The sequence below is a fragment of the Pocillopora verrucosa genome, chromosome 4, assembly GCF_036669915.1.
Source record: "Pocillopora verrucosa isolate sample1 chromosome 4, ASM3666991v2, whole genome shotgun sequence".
NCBI lineage: Eukaryota > Metazoa > Cnidaria > Anthozoa > Scleractinia > Pocilloporidae > Pocillopora > Pocillopora verrucosa.
Window position 1 is genome coordinate 13,161,116 of NC_089315.1, and position 21,889 is coordinate 13,183,004.

The window sequence follows — 21,889 nt, forward strand, 5'->3', positions numbered from 1 at the left end:
GTTCTAGGAGTGGTAATGATGAGATTTTTAGCAGTGGCCGGCAATTCTTGTTTAGCTATAAGATCGTTAATCGTATTTTTGACAATGTTTTGGTTGATTAAAGTGAGATCTTTGTCGACTTTAGCATAAAAGGAGGTATCAGAAAGTTGCCGCAAAGCTTCTTTTTGGTAGAAGTCAGCCCGCCCAACAACAACTGCACCACCTTCGTCGGCAGCCTTAATGACAATGTAAAATTCTAAACTTTTTAAACATTTGCACCAAATTAAGGCCCAAAAACTCGACCAACTTATCGGCCCTCAAGTTACTAACAACTCATCGCCTGAAAACCTCAAAACTGTAGTTACCATTCCAGAAAATTTACTGCTTTCCGATTCAGAAAAAATCAGTTCTCAGCAAGGGCTTAAGTTTTGTTCCCATATCACAAAAAACCGACGAATTTTCAGTTAAGCAAGACGTTGAAACATTCCTTTGCCGCGTTCAGTTGAAAGCCTTTTTTCATGACGAGGAGGATGATTCTGACACCTCGAACAAAGATATTTTCGAAACACTCCAGATTCGAAAGTCTAAATGGACTCCCCCAGAGGGCCAGTTCTCATCTTTAGATTTTTTCCTCAAAAAATGTCGCCACGATATCAACAAACTTAAATTCAGTCGTTACACCAAATTTTCCAATCTTTCTTCGGAAGTGTGGTCGGCACTAAAAAGTCTAAAAAAACGCAAAGACATTGTCATTAAGGCGGCCGACAAAGGTGGTGCAGTTTTTGTTTGGCGGGCCGACCTCTACCAAAAAGAAGCTTTGCTCGAAACGTCAGCTTTTTACCCTTAACGGTGGCTAATTTACGTTTTCAACCCAGTTGTTAACACTAAATTCCCTGCTATACTCTCCCACTGACGCAGCACCACAGTTTCTTTAGAAACTTACCTCTTTATCCTTTTTCAAATAGTTTCGAATGTTTTTTTTCTTTTCAATAGCTTGCTTGCAGGATATTGAATCAGTCATTTTGGTGGCATATCATCGTCCAACATGGCATAACATAATGAATGGAGTTTAAAAGTTGTCATGACAATAGAAGGAATACAATCATTACGCTATTGTCTTCGGTTTCAAAAACAATGTACAGGGTTACCGGAAACTATTCTTAATCATACCTTATATAGATTGGAGAATATGAGTTATAAATATAAATGCCTTGGGAAAACCAAGATCTTTTTTAAAATGACTTGTCCATCGGACATGAAGACTGTCATATGTATTTATTGACTTAACAATTATTGCGTGCACAACGTTGTAATTGTTTTTCAAAAGTTTCCAGCCTTGAGAAAAGATGAACTCTCTCTGTTTTCTGTGATTGGGATATTGAAGACTTTTCATTTCGATCTACTCTTTTTACCGGGAACTCTGGCTGAAATACTGATAAGTTTTTTGAAGACCAGTATAGCATCTTCAAATTAACATTCTGTCTCGAAAGCATCCATTTCACCTGCTGAAATTTAGACGGGCTCTTTCGGTTTAATGTAAAGACAAATTAATTAGCATAAGCTGTGAGAGCTGCAGTGTACTGCCAAAGGTGGAATTTTGACCCCTCCGGCCGTAGACCAGTATCTATAAGGATGAATTATTCGACATATTTCAAGATTACAGCCACAACTTTCTCTTTTACCCTTTCTATTTTGTCCGGAATCATATTGACATCGGTTTTCGCTTGTTCTGGTGAGTTTGAATCTATATGTCGCAATAAATTGCTGTAATCGGTATTTTCCTAATTTTCATTTATTTTTTTCTTGTAAAATAATCTTAACCTTGTTCAACTAAAAAACTGGAAAAATATCACCGCCAATTTTTTTAACACTACAATTCTTAATTCTCTAAACCAGGATGCAAACTTCAGGACAAAATTGTCTTAACAGAGCATGCTTTAGTGAATTAGTCTATTATTGCTTTGAAGGTCAATTTAAAATATTTCGAATTAAGACTGCAGAAAGCGGAGAAGTGCCCCTCAGTGCCCCAACTGCTGACAACCACTAAAATTAATCCACAAAGTTCAACAGATGGGTGTAGAAAACGTGTGGTTAAAAATTGTTTAATCCTGCAAAGACCAAGCAAATTCGTTAAAAAGGGTTTATAAAAACGCAAAAGTTCTAAGGTAGAGGAGAAGATGAAGGTATCGCGTGGAATTATTTAAAAATTTGTCTCCATTCGGTTGGTAGAATCCTCTTCAATGCTACGACTTTCTTTCAAGTAGAACCTTTAGATCAGGAAAAAAGAGCTTTCTAATTTTGGCACTGACGAGTTGTCAACAAAATTATCTATGCCTGCTTAGCCGGTGAAAGGTTAGTTAAGCTGATTGTGAATTAGTTTTCATACTACATTAAAAAAAGCCTGTAACATTCGATTTGATGGTAGATTTAAAAATGAAAATCACAAGAAACCAATGGTATAAATGACAAATCTACTATCAATTTTAACGTGCACTTGTATGATTAACAGGCGACGAGTGCCGCTTCATCATGTTCGAGGAACCGAAACCACACAGGGCAATAAAGGGGCACATGATTAGAAGTGAAGAGGTAGTTAATGAGGGGTTCTGCCGGACGATGTGCTATATGGAGCCTAATTGTGTCTCCATCAATGTGAAACCTTTACAAGGAGGAAAATACAATTGCGAATTGAATAACGCCACAGCTGATGAAAGCCAACTGGTCTTCCTTGAGCCGGAAACTTTTAATGCTTACTACTTGGCTGTTGAGGTCAGTCAACTTTTCATAGTTCCATATATAGCCTTTTCACGCCTCTCTAGTATCTTTTCTCTGTTATGTCCGGCGTCGTTGACTTAATTTTTGACGGTGTTTTACGCAGTATATGTTCAACTTTCGCGGTCCTTGTGGTAAATGTTGTGTCATGTCTTTAAAATTATCCTTCAGTTACTATCTCTTTTGTTTTCAGCAGAATCCATGCAGTAGCAGCCCTTGTTTAAATGACGGAACTTGTCAAGTTGGTTTCACTAGTAAAGGCTTTCGCTGCCTCTGTATTCCTGGGTATGCCGGAGCAAATTGCAGTGGTACTGTAAAATCCTCTTAGAGATACACTTGTCATGAATTAACTACCACACTTTACTCACCCAAAAAATACTGCCAGTAATCTGCAGGAACCATAAGGTTCAACCGGTTACTTCTCCCAAACTTCTAAACCCAATATAGTTTTAAATTTATTTTAGACGTCAGATTAAGGCAAAACGGAAGGGATTTTATTCAGGAGATTGTTGGCTTTAAAAGTTTTCTTTACACTCTAATCACGTTACTTTTTATATCAATTTTGATGGAAAAGATAATTGTCAAAACAACATTGCTGTAATTCATCGTGAGGCTCCCTTTGGCAAGTCTTTCAGAACTTTTAATTAAACATTTATCTTTCTTTATCACCACAGTGCCACCAAAGTCCTGCACCCATTTAAAAAAGCTCCATCGTGAAGCAAAAAGTGGACTATACATGATTGATCCAGACAGTGAAGGTGAATTGCTGCCTTATAAGGTCATGTGTAACATGACTGACAAAAACGGAGTTGGCGTGACTGTCATAAGTCACGACAGCGAAAACAGAACATTGGTGAAAGGATGCGAAAATGCAGGCTGTTACTCGCGCAACATTAACTATACAGGAGCGAGCCTCTTTCAGCTTAAAAGTCTGACTGCTGCTTCCCTTCACTGCGAGCAGTTCGTTAAGTACGAGTGCTACCACTCCAGAATGAAGGGGTTCGCCTGGTGGTTGTCACGTGATTCGAAGAAAATGACCTACTGGGGAGGTGCAAAACCGCGTCGTGACGTCGGTCATGATGGATTAACTTGCGCATGCGGAATGAAGAAGACATGTGCTGAAGCGTGTTATTGTTGTAACTGTGATGCGAATGATCAACAGTTGCGTGAAGACAGTGGTTTCCTCTCTAACAAAGCCGATCTGCCAGTCAAGCAGCTAAGGTTTGGAGATACGGGTCATAACAACGAGCATGGCTACCATACCTTAGGAAAGCTGAAGTGCTATGGAACTGCTTAACTGTAATGATACGCTCGTAAACCAGTTTTATCCTTTCAGGCTCATATACTGTGGAAAGTTAGAGAGAATATTATGTTCAGTTTAGCTGACGTTAAGGTTGACTGTGGGCTCCCAAAAACCTGGCGTTGATGTTATTAAGAAGACGCTGTGATTTTTAAGCCAGATGTTTCTTCATTTCTACGTTCATGTAATCTAGGGGTATTTCTGTATCGTTGAAAATACCACGCGCAAGACTAAGCCGGTAGTGTTCTCTGTCACTATAAATGACAGCTAAAACTGTATTTATCGTGGATTTTGACAAGAAATTTTTGTAATAACTATGGTGTTGAATTTAAGAAAAACACAATAATCAACTTGACTAAGACTATTAAGACTATCAACCGCCGTCTGGTTAGCTCATGTGGATGAGCGCCGAACTACTGTGCAGGAGGTCGAGGTTCAAGACCCAGGCCAGACCCACACTCAGGGTCTTAAAATAACTGAGGAGAATGTGCTGCCTTTGCCATGATATCTGCAAGCGGTTAGGCATTCTAGTCTTCTAGCTCGGATAAGGACGAAAAGCCGCTGGCCCTGTGCCCAGCATCTTCTTCTAACTACTAGTTGGAAGGGGGAAGTTTAAGAACCCACACACTTATTGCAAAGAAAATTTGAAAATATCCAAGAGTAGGGTATGCTCGTAATATGGTAAATATGGTAATATATATGGTAAATCTATAGGTAAGTCTATTTAAGGAACAGCATATTCCACAAGGTTTTATTTCCTGATATAAAAACATGATTTAAAAACTTTCTATGTGTTATCCTAACATCCCACGCGGGTCTATCGCGTTTTAAACCCAAGTCACAACTGTGAATGGGGTTTAGCAGAGGGGAAAAAATCATCTCTCAGCGTTTTTTTGGAGTTGGACACTGACCCTAAGAAGACCTGCCAAGGAGCGTGTGAAAACAATCAGTGTTTGAAAGAAATTGAACAACCGGTGCGAAGACCAAAGTAAAGGGAGGTTACTGAAAAACCAAAATCACTCCTCTATCTCCATTAGTTCACCCTACGGGGTTGCCAAACCACATAGTACATGACAGAGCGGAAGAGCGACTCTAGTCTCACCCATTATGCTTTAAGGCAAAGCGTTTCTCCCATGATCCTTTTGTAAATGATCGCTCTCGCTTCTGAGTTGGCCATGCTGCTTCATGCAGTGAACTCTAGTTGGAAGTTTGACTGCTGTTGATGTATTACACTGTCACTCATGATAAGTCTTCATATATATTAGCTAGCCAGTCTCCCATTCGACAGTTCCACCCAGCTTGACAAATATTGACGGTGTACCGCTTTCATGGTTTCCGAGTGAAACTTAATTGACGCTTAATCAATGGACATTTTAGTCTGCAATGATTGACTACCATAATTTTGCAGCACAGAATAAGGTAACAGCGTAACAAGGATGCATAGTGTACGATGTAGATTTTTCAATTCTGAAATATCTCCCTGCTGGAAGAATTTATAATGAAGTAGGTATTCTCGAAGCTTAACTACTGATGACCAAATTTGGTAATGATTACCTATCCAAATTAGAATGTATGCAAACTAAAAGCAGATGGATTATGATAATATTTGCATCGAGCTGGAGTAAAACTGCTTCTATCTGCCCCTTTTATGGAGGGCATTGAAGTCAAATTTTCGAAAATAATTTAACTTTTTTGAGTGCTTTCTAGCTAAATAATTTTTCTGGTGATGCAAGTAAATACTAAGTTGCGTGAGACCTTTTTAGTGTTTTTCTCTTCAACATTCTGTTAGTTATCTATGCCTGTGGGTGGGCAGCAGATAGGTGGCACTGTTTTGGCTAAACATGGAAAATTGTATTCATTTTCAGAAAAATCTATTTGTTATGTCATGAGTCTTAATATTGTGAATAGCATTTAGGTCAAATTATTGCGCGCTCCTCTTTTAGTTCGTGTTTTTATTTCTACCTGCCTTCCTTCTTGAAATCTCTATAGAGTAGATTTTTTTGTACTTTAACGCATAAAGTTAAATGAATTGCATCCACACAAGACGAGAACACGGATGCCTTACCACCATAAGTTACAAAGTTTGAATAAGAGAATCGTGCAGACGATGTCCTGATTTTTTTCCCCCTCTAGGTATTTGCACAAATAACCCTCACTGTCATTCATTCTCATTGTCCACTGAACCTATAAAAAGATGAAAGCCTCTTTATATATTAAATACACAAATTACCTCCTGCCTTTAACTCCCACCTCTGCATACATTATAACCGATCCCTAAATTCTCGTAAATATAAACTCTTTATAAGGCAGCCGGTAGTTCCAATAAAGTGAGGGGCTGTAGAATAAACTAACTGGAGCTTTCAGGCTCGGCTTAATCTAGATATTATTCAACCTAGAAGTGATGCATAAATTGAAAGGTAATTAATAAAAAAGGTAATTAATAAAAGTCCTGTAAGTTTAATGGACCGAAAACTTGAATTGCTCAGTAGAAATCGCTTATAGAATAAGACTGCTTTAAGCTAATTCAAGGAATGCTTCTTTTACTTTCTTTGACTCAAGTTATAATCGCCGAAGTTAGTCACATATTTAATTTGAACTTTCATCCAGTTATCACCCAAGAGGTCTAATAAACATTACATCCCAATAATATTGCACCTGGTGCACTATTAAGTCTATCCGGGCTATAGTGATAAGTGCTATGTATAAACTAGGTGGTAGCAGCAGTTTTTTAACTGTTTTACCGGAGCCCACAAGTGTTTGCATGCACAAGAATGAACTCCTCGTGTTATTTCAAGAGGGGAGCAAGAACTTTCCCTGTTACCCTTATTATTTTACTCGGAATCAGATTAGCATCAGTTTTTGCCTGTATTGGTGAGTTGAATTCGTTTAATCCGTGTAGTTTGACATAATTACCTATAGAGGATGCGATAAGGTGTTTGTTAGGGCGTGAGAGAAATAACACTTCCTGTGTGTGATGACTTAAGCCTGGTTTTCACTGGCGACGCGAGCGCGAGCGTAAGCACAAACGTAAGCACAAACGTAAGCATAAGGTTTACATGCCAAATGAAAACGAACATCGACAAGCACTAGCATAAGATATAAGAAAAATGTTGATCTGTACACTTTTGTTTACGCTTGCGAAGAGGCTTGCGTAGAGGCTGTTTTCACGGCGAAATATGAGCTGTTATGCTTGCGTCGCTAGTTTGAACTGTTTTACCGGCGCTCAGTGAAAACTAGGCTTTAAGGGATTATGTACCTCACATGATACAAAAATTACGCTTTTGGTCAGGTAAACAATATTTAACTGAGTTCACTTTATTTTGTTTGCTAATCAAGGACGAGTTTGATTGTTTTGAACAAATTTTCCTAATTTAAAATTCGTGTCTCTTTTCCTTGATTACCGAGAAAACAATTATCGAGAGCATTTAGGCGAAAGAAAACCCATTTGTGAAGTTTTTGAAGATGATTTAAAAGTACGCGATAGCTGACCTCTAGGTCAAATCAATTTTTTCTTATCAAACTTGAGACGATGAAAAGGAACTAATATATTTCCCTGCTTGTAATTAACATAAAGTTAAATGTATTATTCAGAGGCTTTGAATAATCACGTTTTGTTTCTCCCAAACTCTTATTGATATTAATGTTTTAAACTTCGTTCATTGCAGAGCGACTTCAAAAAGGTTGCGTAGATCAACTGATATTTTTTTATATTAAGAATGACTCAAAAATGCGGTGAAACAATTTGAATAGAGGCTCAAAGATGATTAAATATCTTAATTTATATTCACAACCTAGCATTTGGCCTTCAATGATTACTCGCGCTTTGTCTTTCCTACGCAAGTTGCAGCTCTAAGTTATCGTGAAAACCCCGAGCACACTATGTTGCATAGTAAAATTTTACTGTGGTCCACAACAGGTGACGAATGCCGCATTATCCTGTTCGAGGAACCGATATCAAATAAGGTGATAAAGGGTCACACGATCAGGAGTGAGGAGGTACCTGATGAAGGGAGCTGCCGTGTGATGTGCTATACGGAGCCTAACTGTGTGTCCATCAATGTAAGACTCGCGCAAGGCGGAAAATACAAATGTGAGTTGAATAACGCCACAGCTGATGAAAGTAAACTGACCTTCCTTCAGGAAACGGATGCTTACTATCTGGCTATTGAGGTAAATGCTTCACAAAAACTTTACTCATAATAGCAAAAGGATTGAATACTGCAGAAAATTGTACTCAGAGTAACCCGCCCCTTGCTTAAAATGGCACTTTCTCTCTTTCTTTCTTTTTTCTCCCTTTTTGCTTTGTTTTAAAAGTGGGACTCGAATTAAAGCTGATAGACAGTTTGTTTAATCTCTTTAGTTCCTCTAAGTCTTGCTCGATAGGATCTACGTAATAACTCAAGGGTAGCTGTTAAAAAACTTCAATAGAGCTCCAGAAATTAATCAACTTTTGACGCCTTACTAAATAATTTTTGGATTCAATTTATCGAGTGTCATAAATCTTTTCTTATCACTTCAATGCTTTCTCTTTTAACAGAATCCCTGTGGTAGCAGCCCTTGTTTAAATAACGGAACTTGTCAAGTTGGTTTTACCAGCAAAGGATTTCGATGTGTCTGTGTTCACGGATTTGTTGGAGAAAACTGCTGTGGTACTTTCAAATCCTTTTTCGAATTGTACTTATTTCCGATTTTATATTCATGAAAAGACATAGTTAGCTCTTGCGGAAGTTATGAGAAACATCAGACAGAAATACCACTAGCAAACGTTAAGTGCACCCTCGCGGTTACTGTAACGACATATACTTTTTTTTAATCTGCCTTATACTCATCACGTTTCCTGTCTTTCTCTCAGAAACAAAGTTAAATGGGGATTGACAAAACTAGTCGTTGTTTTACTCAACTTGCAATAGGTTACAATTAAGAAAATTTGTTAACTTTTTGAGGATGTATACCATCAACAACATGGCAACTTTCGGGAAAAAAACTTTTTCAAAGATCCTGTATTTATATCTGATATGCTGCGCTCATATTTATAACGAATTGTGGCATAATTGATTCTTCATTCTAAAAACGTTTTTAACCCACATTAAGCAATTTTTTTCGTTTGAAAATAAAACTCTGTTGAAATTAACGTAATATTTCACTTACAAATTAATTTCTTTATCTTGACGGTAGTGTTCCGGCCAAAGTCTTGCAGCGACTTAAAGAGGGTCTATCCTAATACAAAAAGTGGACCATGTACCATCTATCCTGATGGCGAAGGAGGGTTGCAACCATATAACGTCACATGTAACATGACCGACAAGAACGAAATTGGCGTGACTGTCGTTAGTCACGACAGCGAGAGCAGGACGCTGGTGAACGGATATGAAGGAAAGGGATCTTATTCACGTGACATACACTACAAAGGAGTGACCGTTTCTCAGTTGGTGGGTCTCATCAACGTTTCTAAGCACTGTGAGCAGTTCATCAAGTACGAGTGCTTAGCTTCTACATTGAACGATGGCTTTTGGGTTTCACGTGATTCCGTGGAAATGAACTATTGGGGCGGAGCAACTCCTGATCCAGATAGTCCTATGAAGTGCGCGTGTGGAATGAATAACACCTGCGCAATTAAAGATACGGTTTGTAACTGTGGTACGAATGAAAACTGGCTGGAAGACAGTGGTCTTCTCACTGAAAAGACACATCTACCGGTTAAACAGCTGAGGTTTGGCGATACAGGTGGAAACACCGAGAAAGGCTACCATACCTTGGGAAAGTTAAAATGTTACGGAATCGTCTGATTTGAAAAGAAAACAAAATAGAGAATACTACATGGGCGCGCGTAGATATGGAAATTCTCTTCCAGTGTTTAACTCGATAGCGAGTGAGATGTCGAGTTGAACACTAGAAGAGAAATTCCATTTCTACAAGCAACCATGTATTGTTTTGTTTATCTTAAAAACGCAATAGTCCTTTACTGACAAGAAAAGTCGACTTTATTAATGAATGAATATAAAAATATCGACACTCCGAATAAAAATCATAGCGTGCGTTGGTGCACTCAAGATAAAAACATGCGTTCAATCACTACGAAAACAAACAATGGGCGTAATTTCAATATGCAAAATTCTCAGTGATTGAATTGGTCTTTACCGACCGAAGAAATCTTTCAGGTACATGGCGAATATCAGCCTGTGGCAAATCTTTTAGAAGTTGATTTTCGTTCTCAGCCGCGGGAAATGCCATTACCAAAGCCACTGAATACGTAACTTTCGGTGTTTCTTTTCGTCTTTCAGTTTTCTTCCCCTTTTAGGAAAGTCTGAATGTCACTGTCGGTAAGCGATACGGATTTTTAAGTGTTTTAGCAACCATAATCCGAAACGACCTTGGATTGAGAATGGTGAAGGCTTTGCCGTTCATTCATCAACCTGACCGAGTGGCGCGAAAGGCAAGAACGTGTCTGCTTTTTTCACGTGTGTTGTTCTAGGATGATAGGCAAGAAAAAGAATGATAAATATATCAAGTAAGGTACAGCTCGGTAGTCCAAACCATCCTTTGAAGTTTATATAAAATGGCAAGATATTGGAACAAGAAATGTCTCGGTTTTAGTTAATATTTGCGAAGGATTTGCCGTAATTATTCCCACGCTTTCTTAAAAAATACGAGTCTATTTTTTTTTTTGGTGTATGATTGAGCTTTGGCGGAATAAATTTACCAATTGAAATGACAAGCTAAGTATTACATCTCTGACATTTTATAAGTAATCTTATTTCATTAGAATTTTATGTAAATGAGACTGAATTATGACTACATTCCAGTGAGAATTCTATAATCCCTAAGGTGAAACTTCTCTAACTTTAAACGTACTGGTGTATATTTGAGAGAGTATTTGTGGCTCTATTAAGACTTGAATTTCAGTTTGCGCAATCACCGAGTGAAGAATAATAACGTTAAAATTAATTGTTGAAGTATCTACTTTTAAATTTCTCTCGGGATCTACAATAATCAATCTTATCAAAAAAAAGAGGAGAATAAGCTTTTGGGTTGCGTGCATCTTTCCTTCACAGGTCTGAATGCTCAGAAGCAGTGCGTAAGAGCAGTAAGAAGCAAACGCAAAGTGCAACGCTGAATATGGCAGCATCACGGATGATGTGACAGCAACATGGTGCATGGGTATTGTTGCTAGGGAACAGTATCTTTGCGAATGATTCAATAATTAATACTAGACCCCTGCACACACATTTGAAAGCCTTGAAAATTTTGGAGCCGTTCTCTCCATAAGAACCTCAACAAACTAGATAGAAAAGCCGATAAAAATTCCGATTGCTTTTGTGTCGAAAATATTGCGTCGAGTGGCTCAAAGCGTCAACCGCCTCTACCTTCTCCTTCTTTCTCATTAGCATAACAAAAGGAAGTAGTGTTGATTTCAAATGTGAACCATGAATAATTTATTCTACAGCATTCCCTTTGGACCACAGAAAATAAGGTGATCTAAGGTTATTGTTTGAAGCGGAATAGTAGTAGATGTAGAGTTTTAAAATTCGCGTGTGGACCTACTGCTCAGCCAATACGTCTATATGTCGTAATTGTGTTCTAGTTGCCGCTGCAGGTGTTTTTTGCTCAGTCACTAATCATGCACATCCTAGTAACATGAAACTCTTGTAAAATATCCTTTGTCACCTAACTTCGCCGAAACATGTCATGCAAGGAGACAGTTTTGGTATCTGCCTGAACTGCCTATAATTTGAGCGCTCATGCGGGGATGGCACTGAGCACATTAAACGAGCTTATAAGTTTTCAATTTCTCAAAAGCCTCATTCGCTAATAACTTTAATAAGTTTATATAGCTTTATGAGTAAAAAAAAGGATCGGTAAGACTTCGATGGTTATTTTCATAGGTAGTCTCTGAAGTGTTCTAATTAGAATTCTGCCTTTAACACCATACATATTGCACCTGCTGTAATTTAACTACTTCCCGTCCAAAGGAAATTTTAATAAATATCTTTTGCATACTGTCGCCGACAATTTCCACCAAGAATGAGTCTTTGGGCCCACTTTAAGAGTGGAGAGATAACTTTTTCTGTCATCCTGTCTGTTTTGATAGGTATCAGACTGGCATCAGTTTTTGCATGCATTGGTAAGTGTAAATGTAGGAATAAATTAGAGTGCTCTAGTTTTTTTTTTGTTTTTGCGTCTTCTAAGGATGTGTTAAATTGAACGTGTAATGAGGTATAGGTCCTTATAATATAAGATTACTAGGGCTAGGTTATATCGTCTGTTTTTTTTTTGTGTTCGTCATTTATTTGCCATTCCTTCGCAAGATTACAGGTGGGACGGGCTGCCGTGAGCCGCAAAATTAAGAAAAATAGTTGTCACCATGTTTTTGTCACATCGAAACGATTATAAGAGCAAATTTCAACTATACACTAACGTCCAATTAAATCCTGAGAAACGTTTGTTAGGACCATTTAACATGGAAATGCTAATAACCGATTGCTACTTCTAAGGTCGTTTCACAATTTTTACCTCTTACTTGACAATCTCGTCTGATATTGCCATCATGGAGAAGCCTTCCGATTTACATGCAGGGTTTAAACAAATATTTTATAATCGTTACCCCTTATTTACGTTCAACCTTACAATTTATCTTGTCTAAGAAAGTACAGAAGGAAACACATCTCAATAGGATCAAATATTGGTTGATATACTGATTATCCGTAGCAATTATAAATTTATTTTTGAGATAAGATGGAGCTGGTACGAAGACCCAACAAATGAGGCAAATTGATCAAAAGAGCTGTTTTCAAAGCTTGGAGGGATCATGCGCTAGGCAAGCAGGTGAAACTTTCGCAGCAACTTCAAGCGACTCCTTTGAAATCATCTGCGTGAGAGGAAGCGCCTAATCGCCTGCAATGCTCGGTGTCTTACATTTCTTTTTCATTTTTTCAAAGTTCTGGCCGCAGTCGTTAGTGATGCATTATATGAATATATCATCTTCATCCAAGATAGGAAAGCAAAATACGACGAGAATGTTGCAAAGCTTTGGAAAATTACTGGTGCTTTGTTGAAGCATAGGCAATGTATTTAGCGTGTCATTCAGTCGGCCACTTGGGCTGCACAAGGAAAGGAAAACAAAAACGTCCTACTCGTTAACGATAAGCAGGAAGGTATTTGCCCACAAACTTTCTCAAGATGTAAAGTACGGGAAACAATGCACTAAATACAAAAAAATGCTGTAATTAAAATGAATCATCATTTCCCTTGTTTGCCACAGGTGACGAATGCCGCATCATCTTGTTCGAAGAGCCGATCGCAAATAAAGCAATCAAGGGGCACGTGATCTGGAGTAAGGAGGTACCTAACGAGGGGAGCTACCGTATGATGTGTTATATGGAGCCTAACTGTGTGTCTATTAACGTGCGACCATCACAAGGCGGAAAATACAAATGTGAATTGAATAACGCCACAGCTGATGTAATCTCCCTCGAAAACTGGGATACTGCCTACTATCTGGCTGTTGAGGTAAACTGTATTCTAGCTTAGTACATTGAAGAAACCTGATAGACAAAGAAAAGAGAAATCTTTCAGGGAAAAAAGAAGAAGGGCTTAAAGCAGACTTAACCCAAATTTTCTGTCAAGTGGAGACCAGGCCAGTTCATCCTCGAGCAAAGGCATAGGGCGCTTTACGACTGGGTGTTTTGAACCATAAACAGCTCAATCTCTACAACCAACAAGACCAACGTTAAAGATGAGAAATAAATTAATGTAAACGAGCACAAACTGCTTTGAGTGCACGCAGTCAAATGCTACCTAAAGTATTTGAAAGTTAGCTGTTAAATGCACGCGTAGAAAAACGACGACTATCGTTTAGGCTTTAATCTGATCACAGGCGCCCAAGCTCCAGCTTTGAGATGATCATCTTGCGAAATAAGAGTCATGGCGAAATTATAAGAGTTTGTATGGGAATATTTACGACCGCTCTTAGGAATAAAAAATACGTAGTAAACCTAGAAATGGATAACTCGCTAAAATGGGTTCTTTTCAACATAATAAACGGTCTGATAGCAAGCGATGCACTGTTGAAGTAAGGTGAGGTATTTTTATTAAGAATTTGACTGTATTTTTTATTCCTAAGAGTGGTTGTAAATATTCGCATACAAATTCTAAGAATTATAATTCGCCATGACTCTTATTTCGCAAGATGATTAACTCACAGCTGGAGCTTGGACCGCCTATGATCTGATTAGCTAGGACTGCCGTGGTATGTGTTTTCTGGACCAATCGCAAAGGGTAGTGATGCAAGACCGTCGAATCAGAGTCATTTTCATGTTCATTGTTCTTTAAAGTTGTTTGACTTGTAAATCATATTGCTTAATTCTTTTTAGAATCCCTGTCGTAGCAACCCATGTTATCATGGCAGTACCTGTCAAGTTGGATTCACAGGGAAAGGTTTTCGCTGCATTTGTCCCATTGGATTCCCATCAATAAAATGCTTCAAAGGTATTGTTACATGTTTTCTCTTACCGAATACCTGATATTTTTTTGCTTCAAAACTAACTCTTAGATAAGCTGGTCGAAGAGAAGTCATCTTTCTTACTATACATGTGAAAGATTTGTTACAATGAAATAAATGATACTAACTTTGACCTGCGGAAAAGGAAAGAGCTTTGCAAGTAGGCCACAACTGATACGATTGCGGTAATTAAAGAAGCCTGGAAAAATTCGGACTTCGACAGTATTCGGGAAGCATGGGTTCGAATCTTGACGAAGTCTTCTTTCTTTTTTTTCCGGCTTCTTAACTTTTCTCTAATCGCTTTAACTGTGGCTTATTTGCGAAGATCATTTCTTTACCTGTGTAACAAGATTAAATTTTCCCTCATGTCAGTCTAAGCATTATTATTGTAACAATAGTTTCCAGCAAAAAATTTAGGAAATGTATTGAAACGCACACGAGTTATTTACAAAAACGTATTTTTGAACTGAATTATTTAATCCACCAAAATGTGAATAGTCAATTACGAGATGTCAATATAAATGACTCCCGAAGGGTTTCTTGCGGCAAAACATCCTGGTCCTTGAATTTCAATTGCGTAAACATCTCCTGGTTTGTTTGCACGTGGAGATCTTTGCTATCTGTCTGCGAATTCAACTAGAAAGTGAATGGAGAAAGATCAATAGGAGAAGAGGTGAAAGTGAAAAAGAAGCCTGGCTGTCAGCAGAAGAAGTTAACAAATTCGATCGTGGTTTAGGCAATCTTTGCTGCTCGCATTCGATCGGCAAGTTTTTCCGCGTCGCTCTTAAGTTTAAAAAAAGGTAGTTAAAATCAAAACTGCCATTCAACAGAATTGAATTAATGGTCTCAGAGTGTTGACATAACTCAACGTGTGGTCACCCAAAGACGTGAATTGTTGGGAAAACTTTAGAAGCAAAAAGAACGAACGTAATTCGTTTTTACGCTAATGTGCCTTGATTTGAACGATTGAACAGGGTTATAAACTTTACGTATTTCCTTGAAGTTTGGTCCGAAGACTCCCAAGATACCAACCTAAAAGACCATGAGGGAAAATTACGTTTTTCAAAATGGATCTCCCGCGATGGCCTCCGTCGTAATGCGTATCGTTTAAACTTCGATCGCAAACTTATTTATTTATTTATTTATTTATTTAACAGCTTTATTGGGTACGTCTACAAGCTCAAAATGAATACATATACAAGGAAAGAGACAAAAAAATGGATAGACATACGCCAAAAGGGTCAGTGCGAACGGGACATGGAGTCCCATGCGGGGCACTACCCTTAATAAAAACGAAAAAAAAAAAAAAATGAAAAATGTAAAAACTTACAGTGAAAAAGTGCTAGATAACTAAAAATCAATGACAGGGACACGACCTAACAATTGACCACGTGCACGGACTATTAACATCAAAAACTGAACGGACAAGAGAGAACATGTGTTTTGCTACAAAAGTTTGAAAGGCGGTCGGGTTAGAAAACTTGGACGGGGGTGATAAGGTACAGACGTAGTTCCAGAGTTTAACAGTTCGGTTGAAATAGGAGGCCTGAAAGGTACTTGTTTTACATGAAGGTGTTGTGAGATTGAAGGAATTATTTCGTCTGGTGCGGCCGTGGGAAATAAAAGAAACAAAGTTAAGGATGTTTAGATCCGTGTAGTTATTCAGACATTTGTAAAGAAACACAAGGTCCTTAAGTTCGCGGTCGTAAGCGAGAGGGAGCAAATTCAGCTTGATAAGCCGGTCTCGGTAGCTCATTTCCCCAATTCTGGTGCCTAGAATCCATCTTGTTGCACGTCTTTGTACTCTTTCAAGCTGACTTTTGAGACTGAATTGGGCTGGGGACCACACTTGCGTTGCATAGCACAGTTGTGACTTTACCAAAGCCAGATAGAGGGACCGCCTGACTGAAACATCGGTCAGAAGAGGGCATGTACGCTTTAGAAGCCCAAGTAGCTTGTTGGCTTTTGCTTCTTGACAGATAAATTGCAAAGTAACCGAGTAGAACATCGAAAAATCCCCTCATGGTGTTGAAGACCGACCCCACAGGATTGAAACTATACAGAAATTGTTATTTATGCGATCATATTTGATATGCGATTGATTGGCTCAAAGAAACATCGTCTATTTGGATGGGATCAAGTTAAAACGAAATACTTTTTGTCGAATAGTGCATTTCATAACCTTCCCATTGATATATAGTTTATGATAGTTAGCGAAGATGTACTGTATTCTTAACTTTGGTTAAAGAATCTAACCGTAAACTTCTATTCTTTGATTAGCCAAGTCTTGCAGCGACGTGAAGATGCTCGACTCAACAGCAGAAACCGGCCCGTATGTCATTGATTCTGACGGTGAAGGAAAATTGAAGCCCTTTAACGTCACGTGTAACATGACCGACAAGGACGGTGTTGGCGTGACAGTCATAAGTCACGATAGCGAAAACAGGACATTGGTGGACGGATGTGAGGATCTGGGCTGTTACTCACGTGACATTCATTATACAGGAGCGACCTTTTCTCAGCTGGCAAGCCTAACCACAGTTTCCTTATTTTGTGAACAGTTCATAAAGTACGAGTGTCAAGGTTCACTTTTTCATGATTGGCTGAACCAAACTCGCAACTGGTGGGTGTCACGTGATTCTATGGATATGTCTTATTGGGGGGGAGCACCACCTGATAGTGACAAGTGCGCATGCGGGATGAAAGGCACGTGTGCAAAAAGGGGTGATCGTTGTAACTGTGACATGAATGACCGTAAATGGCGTGAGGGCAGTGGTCTCCTCAATGAAAAGACACATCTACCAGTTAAACAGTTGCGGTTTGGTGATGTCGATTTTCGCAATGGGTTTGACGAGGTGGGCTACCATACTTTGGGAAAGTTTAAGTGTTACGGAATCGTCTGATTAAAAAAAAAGAGAACAAAAATCGAATCACCTATTTAAACAACAATGCTTTTCTACTGGTATAAAACTAAAACCGTAACTGAACTTTCGAATCAGCAAATCAGCATCAATCTACATTTCCGAGTCACTGTTGTAACAACATGTTGTGATAGTACGAAGGTCAACCATGGTAAGGGTTTATTATGTTCTGATCAACCATGCTATAAACGATTACAAGGTGTTTTTTATCTTTGAAAATCAGAGTATATTCATCACTCGATAAAATTATGTATTCTCTCATTAAGTAAGAAAATATTTGACAAGGCTGTTCACCATAGCTTAAGGCTTCAACAGGTACTTGTGAGGCATGTTACCACTGGTGATACTTAATTAGTAAAGATATGAAACCAATTTCCTTTTCTCACCATTTTCTAAGGGTGATTCGCTGCAGCTTAGAGGAAATTCATGTGATAAACAAGAAACGCAGATCATTAAAGATGTTTCTCAAATAAGCGCCCGCGCTCAAAAAAGCGCCCTCCTTCGAAAAAGCGCCTACCCCTATGACCAAATTGACAAACAAGTGCCATTCTTAAATAAACGCCCCTCCCCTCCTTCCTTACTTTCTCAGGCAGTAGGCTTACCACAAACACCTGTTTCCATTGCCTCTCCATTTTCAACTTTCCAAGCTTCAACTATAGCGGAAGCAGTACTGCGATAGAAGATTGTTCTTTTTTCGTTAAAGCCACTTCCGTTTCTTCTTTCTCCGTGTGGTTACAGAATTCCTTTATGTGCGTTATCCGTTCTTGATTTTTATTACTTTTTACTTCGCTAGGTTAATAAGCGCCCCCCTCAATTGGGCGCTCTCCTTTCAATTAGCGTCCCCCCCTTTAGTCGAAATTTCTACTTTCTTGTTCTGACTCGAAAACCAGAAAGAGAAAAAGTTTTATAGGCAAAATTTCTTTTGTGGTTGTCCCGCACGTGCTCGCATTCTATCTAGGTTGAAACGAAATTTCCGAAACATAACAGCATTTGGGAAAAAAAAGAAGAAATATTGCATCAAGGATGCATAAATTGAAACTTCCGTAATTTGAATGACTCAGTAGGCGGGTTTAATTCATAAACGTTAATCCAAAAAAGTAAAATTCGCAAATGAATGTTATTGGAATTAGTTTATTCCTAAGTCTTTCGAGGAATATCGCATCTAATATCCTTGAATTATTCACAAAACACAAATTGAATGTTGACTTTATGGAGGCCTCCGGTTGTCACTCTGGTGGTTTAGAAAGCATTCCATATCAATAAATAATCACTGCACCTGCTGCATTTTAAGTTCATCCGTTCTGAAGCGATAACTACTAACTATGAACTAGGTGGTAGCTGCAATGCTTTAAACTGTTTTACCAGCGCCCTCAAGTGTAAGCACAAGAATGAACTCTACGGATTATTTCAAGAGGGGAGCCAGAACTTTCCCTGCTATCCTTGGTATTTTGCTCGGAATCACTTTTGCATCGGTTTTTCTTGCAATGGTAAGTATAATTCGTTTGATAGTTATGAATTAAAAACTACAGTTCTACAAATCTATTTGTAGCGTGATAGAAACAAGAACTCTTGTTCATAAAGTTTTAGGAATTATCCACTTGGATATTTTCAAACTTCCATTTTTTAGAGAGTGTCGGAAAGAACATGGTGTATGAAAAACACCTAGGGAAGGAAACGAGAGTTCAAGAAATCAATTAATATCACAAAGAACTGACAAATGTGATGAAAAATGCAAATCGAGTCTTAGAATTTCACTGGATACTCTTTTTAGTCTTTATTATAATCAAACCGTATTTTATCATCTCAGTACATGTTCACAACCTTAATGGTGGCTTTTAATAATACCTCGAGTACATCTTATCTTGCACAAGGAGCAACTCTAAGTTATTGGGGAAATTTGGGTGAAATTATGAATTTTTATTGGGTTCCACAACAGAAGACGAATGCCGCATCATCATTTTCGAGGAACCGTTACCAAATAAGGCAATTGATGGTCACGTTATCAGCGAAGAGGTAACTAATGAGGGGAGCTGCCGGATGATGTGTTATATGGAGCCTAACTGTGTTTCCATGAATTTAAGACCCGTACACGGAGGAAAATACAAATGTGAGTTGAATAACGCCACAGTTGATGAAAGTAAACTGACCTTCCTTGAGGATTTGGGTGCTTACTACCTGGCTATCGAGGTAATGTTTAACGTTTGAATAATAGAAGAGGGTATATTAAGTTGCTCGTTATAGAAAGAGCGGAATTAGAATACGTTTCTGGTTTTGAAAATTAGAGAAGACAAAAACTAAAATAAAAACAAGGCAACTTGAGGCCAACAGATCATTTAGTTGATCTTCGTTTTTCCTCAAGGCTATTGCAGGAGGATGAAAGAGAAGAAAACTTAAGATAGCGGCTTCGAAGTAGGTCAATAAATAAATAAAACAGCCATGCACAGACCAAGTTTTTCAAAACGGAATTTGCATCTCACTAGCATAGACAGGTTTTGCGGAAACTGTTCTGTCTTTGTACCATATATAAGATCTGAAGGGATTTTTTTAGAGCTTGTTTCTTTGATTTTATTCACCTCATGTTTATATTCAGATCTTACGATTTAGATTTTCGCTATTTCAACAGAATCCCTGTAGTAGCAGTCCTTGTTTGAATAACGGAACTTGTCAAGTTGGTTTTACCAGCAAAGGATTTCGATGTGTCTGTGTTCACGGATTTGCTGGAGAAAACTGCGGTGATACTATGAAATTCTCTTTTGAATTGTACTTATTTCCTTTTTTATGAATTAATGAAAAGACTTAGTTTGCTCTTGTGAAAGTTATGATAAACATCAGACAGAATACCATTAGCAAACGTAAAGTGCACCGTCGCGGGTACTGGAATGACATATACTTTTTCAATCTGCCTTATACTCATCACGTTACCTGTCTTTCTCTCAAAAATAGAGTTAAATGGGGATTCACAAAACTAATCGTTGTTTTACTCAACTTGCAGTAGGTTACAACTAAGAAAAAATTTTAACTTTTTAAGGATGTACACCATCAACAACACGGTAACTTTCTAGGAAAAAATCTTTGTCAAAGATCCTGTATTTATATCAGATATGGCTGCGCTCATATTTATGACGAACTGTGGCATAATTGATTCTTCAAAGTAACAGTGCGAAAAAAATTGCTTTAAAATTTTTCTCAATACTTCAATCACTTTTCTTTTTATATCGATTGTGATGGAAAAGATAGTTTTTAATTATCAAAACAACATTACTGTAATTCATCGTGAGGCTCCCTTCAGCAAGTCTTTTAAAGAAACTTTTGATTAAATATTTGTCTTTCTTTATCACCACAGTGCCACCAAAGTCTTGTAGCCATTTAAAAAAGCTCCATCGTGAAGCAAAAAGTGGACTATACACGATTGATCCAGACAGTGAAGGTGAATTGCTGCCTTATAAGGTCATGTGTGACATGACTGACAAAATGGAGTTGGCGTGACTGTCATAAGTCACGACAGCGAAGACAGAACATTGGTGAAAGGATGCGAAGATGCAGGCTGTTACTCGCGCAACATTAACTATACAGGAGCGAGCCTCTTTCAGCTTAAAAGTCTTACTGCTGTTTCCCTGCACTGCGAGCAGTTCGTTATGTACGAGTGCTACCACTCCAGAATGAAGGGGTTCGCCTGGTGGTTGTCACGTGATTCGAAGAAAATGACCTACTGGGGAGGTGGAAAACCGCGTCGTGACGTCGGTCATGATGGATTAACTTGCGCATGCGGAATGAAGAAGACATGTGCTGAAGCATGCTATTGTTGTAACTGTGATGCGAATGATCCACAGTTGCGTGAAGACAGTGGTTTCCTCTCTAACAAGGCCGATCTGCCAGTCAAGCAGCTAAGGTTTGGAGATACGGGTCATAACAACGAGCATGGCTACCATACCTTAGGAAAGCTGAAGTGCTATGGAACTGCTTAACTGTAATGATACGCTCGTAAACCAGTTTTATCCTTTCAGGCTCATATACTGTGGAAAGTTAGAGAGAATATTATGTTCAGTTTAGCTGACGTTAAGGTTGACTGTGGGCTCCCAAAAACCTGGGGTTGATGTTATTAAGAACACGCTGTGATTTTTAAGCCAGATGTTTCTTCATTTCTACGTTCATGTAATTTAGGGGTATTTCTGCATCGTTGAAAATACCACGCGTACGACTAAGCCGGCAGTGTTCTCTGTCACTAAATGGCAGCTAAAACTGTATTTATCGTGGATTTTGACAAGAAGTTTTTGTAATAACTATGGTGTTGAATTTACGAAAAACACCATTATCAGCTTGACTAAGACTATTAAGACTATCAACCGCTGTATGGTTAGCTCATGTGGATGAGCGCCGAACTACTGTGCAGGAGGTCGGGGTTCAAGACCCAGGTCAGAC

At 38.5% G+C, this 21,889-nt stretch overlaps 3 protein-coding genes and 1 pseudogene across 3 annotated transcripts; all 4 read left to right on the forward strand.

The window, feature by feature from the left end:
• Positions 1 to 1,630: 1,630 nt before the first annotated feature.
• Positions 1,631 to 4,581, forward strand: LOC136280520 (contactin-associated protein-like 2). The gene is made up of 4 exons (XM_066165838.1): positions 1,631 to 1,711; positions 2,489 to 2,748; positions 2,948 to 3,059; positions 3,426 to 4,581. Exons 2-4 carry the CDS (start codon positions 2,509 to 2,511, stop codon positions 4,046 to 4,048), a joined length of 975 nt encoding a protein of 324 aa, XP_066021935.1. The 5' UTR covers positions 1,631 to 1,711; positions 2,489 to 2,508; the 3' UTR covers positions 4,049 to 4,581.
• A 2,223-nt stretch (positions 4,582 to 6,804) lies between these two features.
• On the forward strand, positions 6,805 to 9,837 carry LOC136280564 (neurexin-4-like). Its single transcript, XM_066165990.1, has 4 exons — positions 6,805 to 6,922; positions 7,968 to 8,221; positions 8,589 to 8,697; positions 9,227 to 9,837. Exons 1-4 carry the CDS (start codon positions 6,823 to 6,825, stop codon positions 9,835 to 9,837), a joined length of 1,074 nt encoding a protein of 357 aa, XP_066022087.1. The 5' UTR covers positions 6,805 to 6,822.
• Positions 9,838 to 12,056: 2,219 nt separating this feature from the next.
• LOC136280521 (neurexin-4-like) lies at positions 12,057 to 17,664 on the forward strand. Its single transcript, XM_066165839.1, has 4 exons — positions 12,057 to 12,173; positions 13,311 to 13,558; positions 14,422 to 14,536; positions 16,830 to 17,664. Exons 1-4 carry the CDS (start codon positions 12,074 to 12,076, stop codon positions 17,450 to 17,452), a joined length of 1,086 nt encoding a protein of 361 aa, XP_066021936.1. The 5' UTR covers positions 12,057 to 12,073; the 3' UTR covers positions 17,453 to 17,664.
• Positions 17,665 to 18,858: 1,194 nt separating this feature from the next.
• LOC136280298 (contactin-associated protein-like 2) lies at positions 18,859 to 21,435 on the forward strand (annotated as a pseudogene).
• The last annotated feature ends 454 nt before the right edge of the window (positions 21,436 to 21,889 follow it).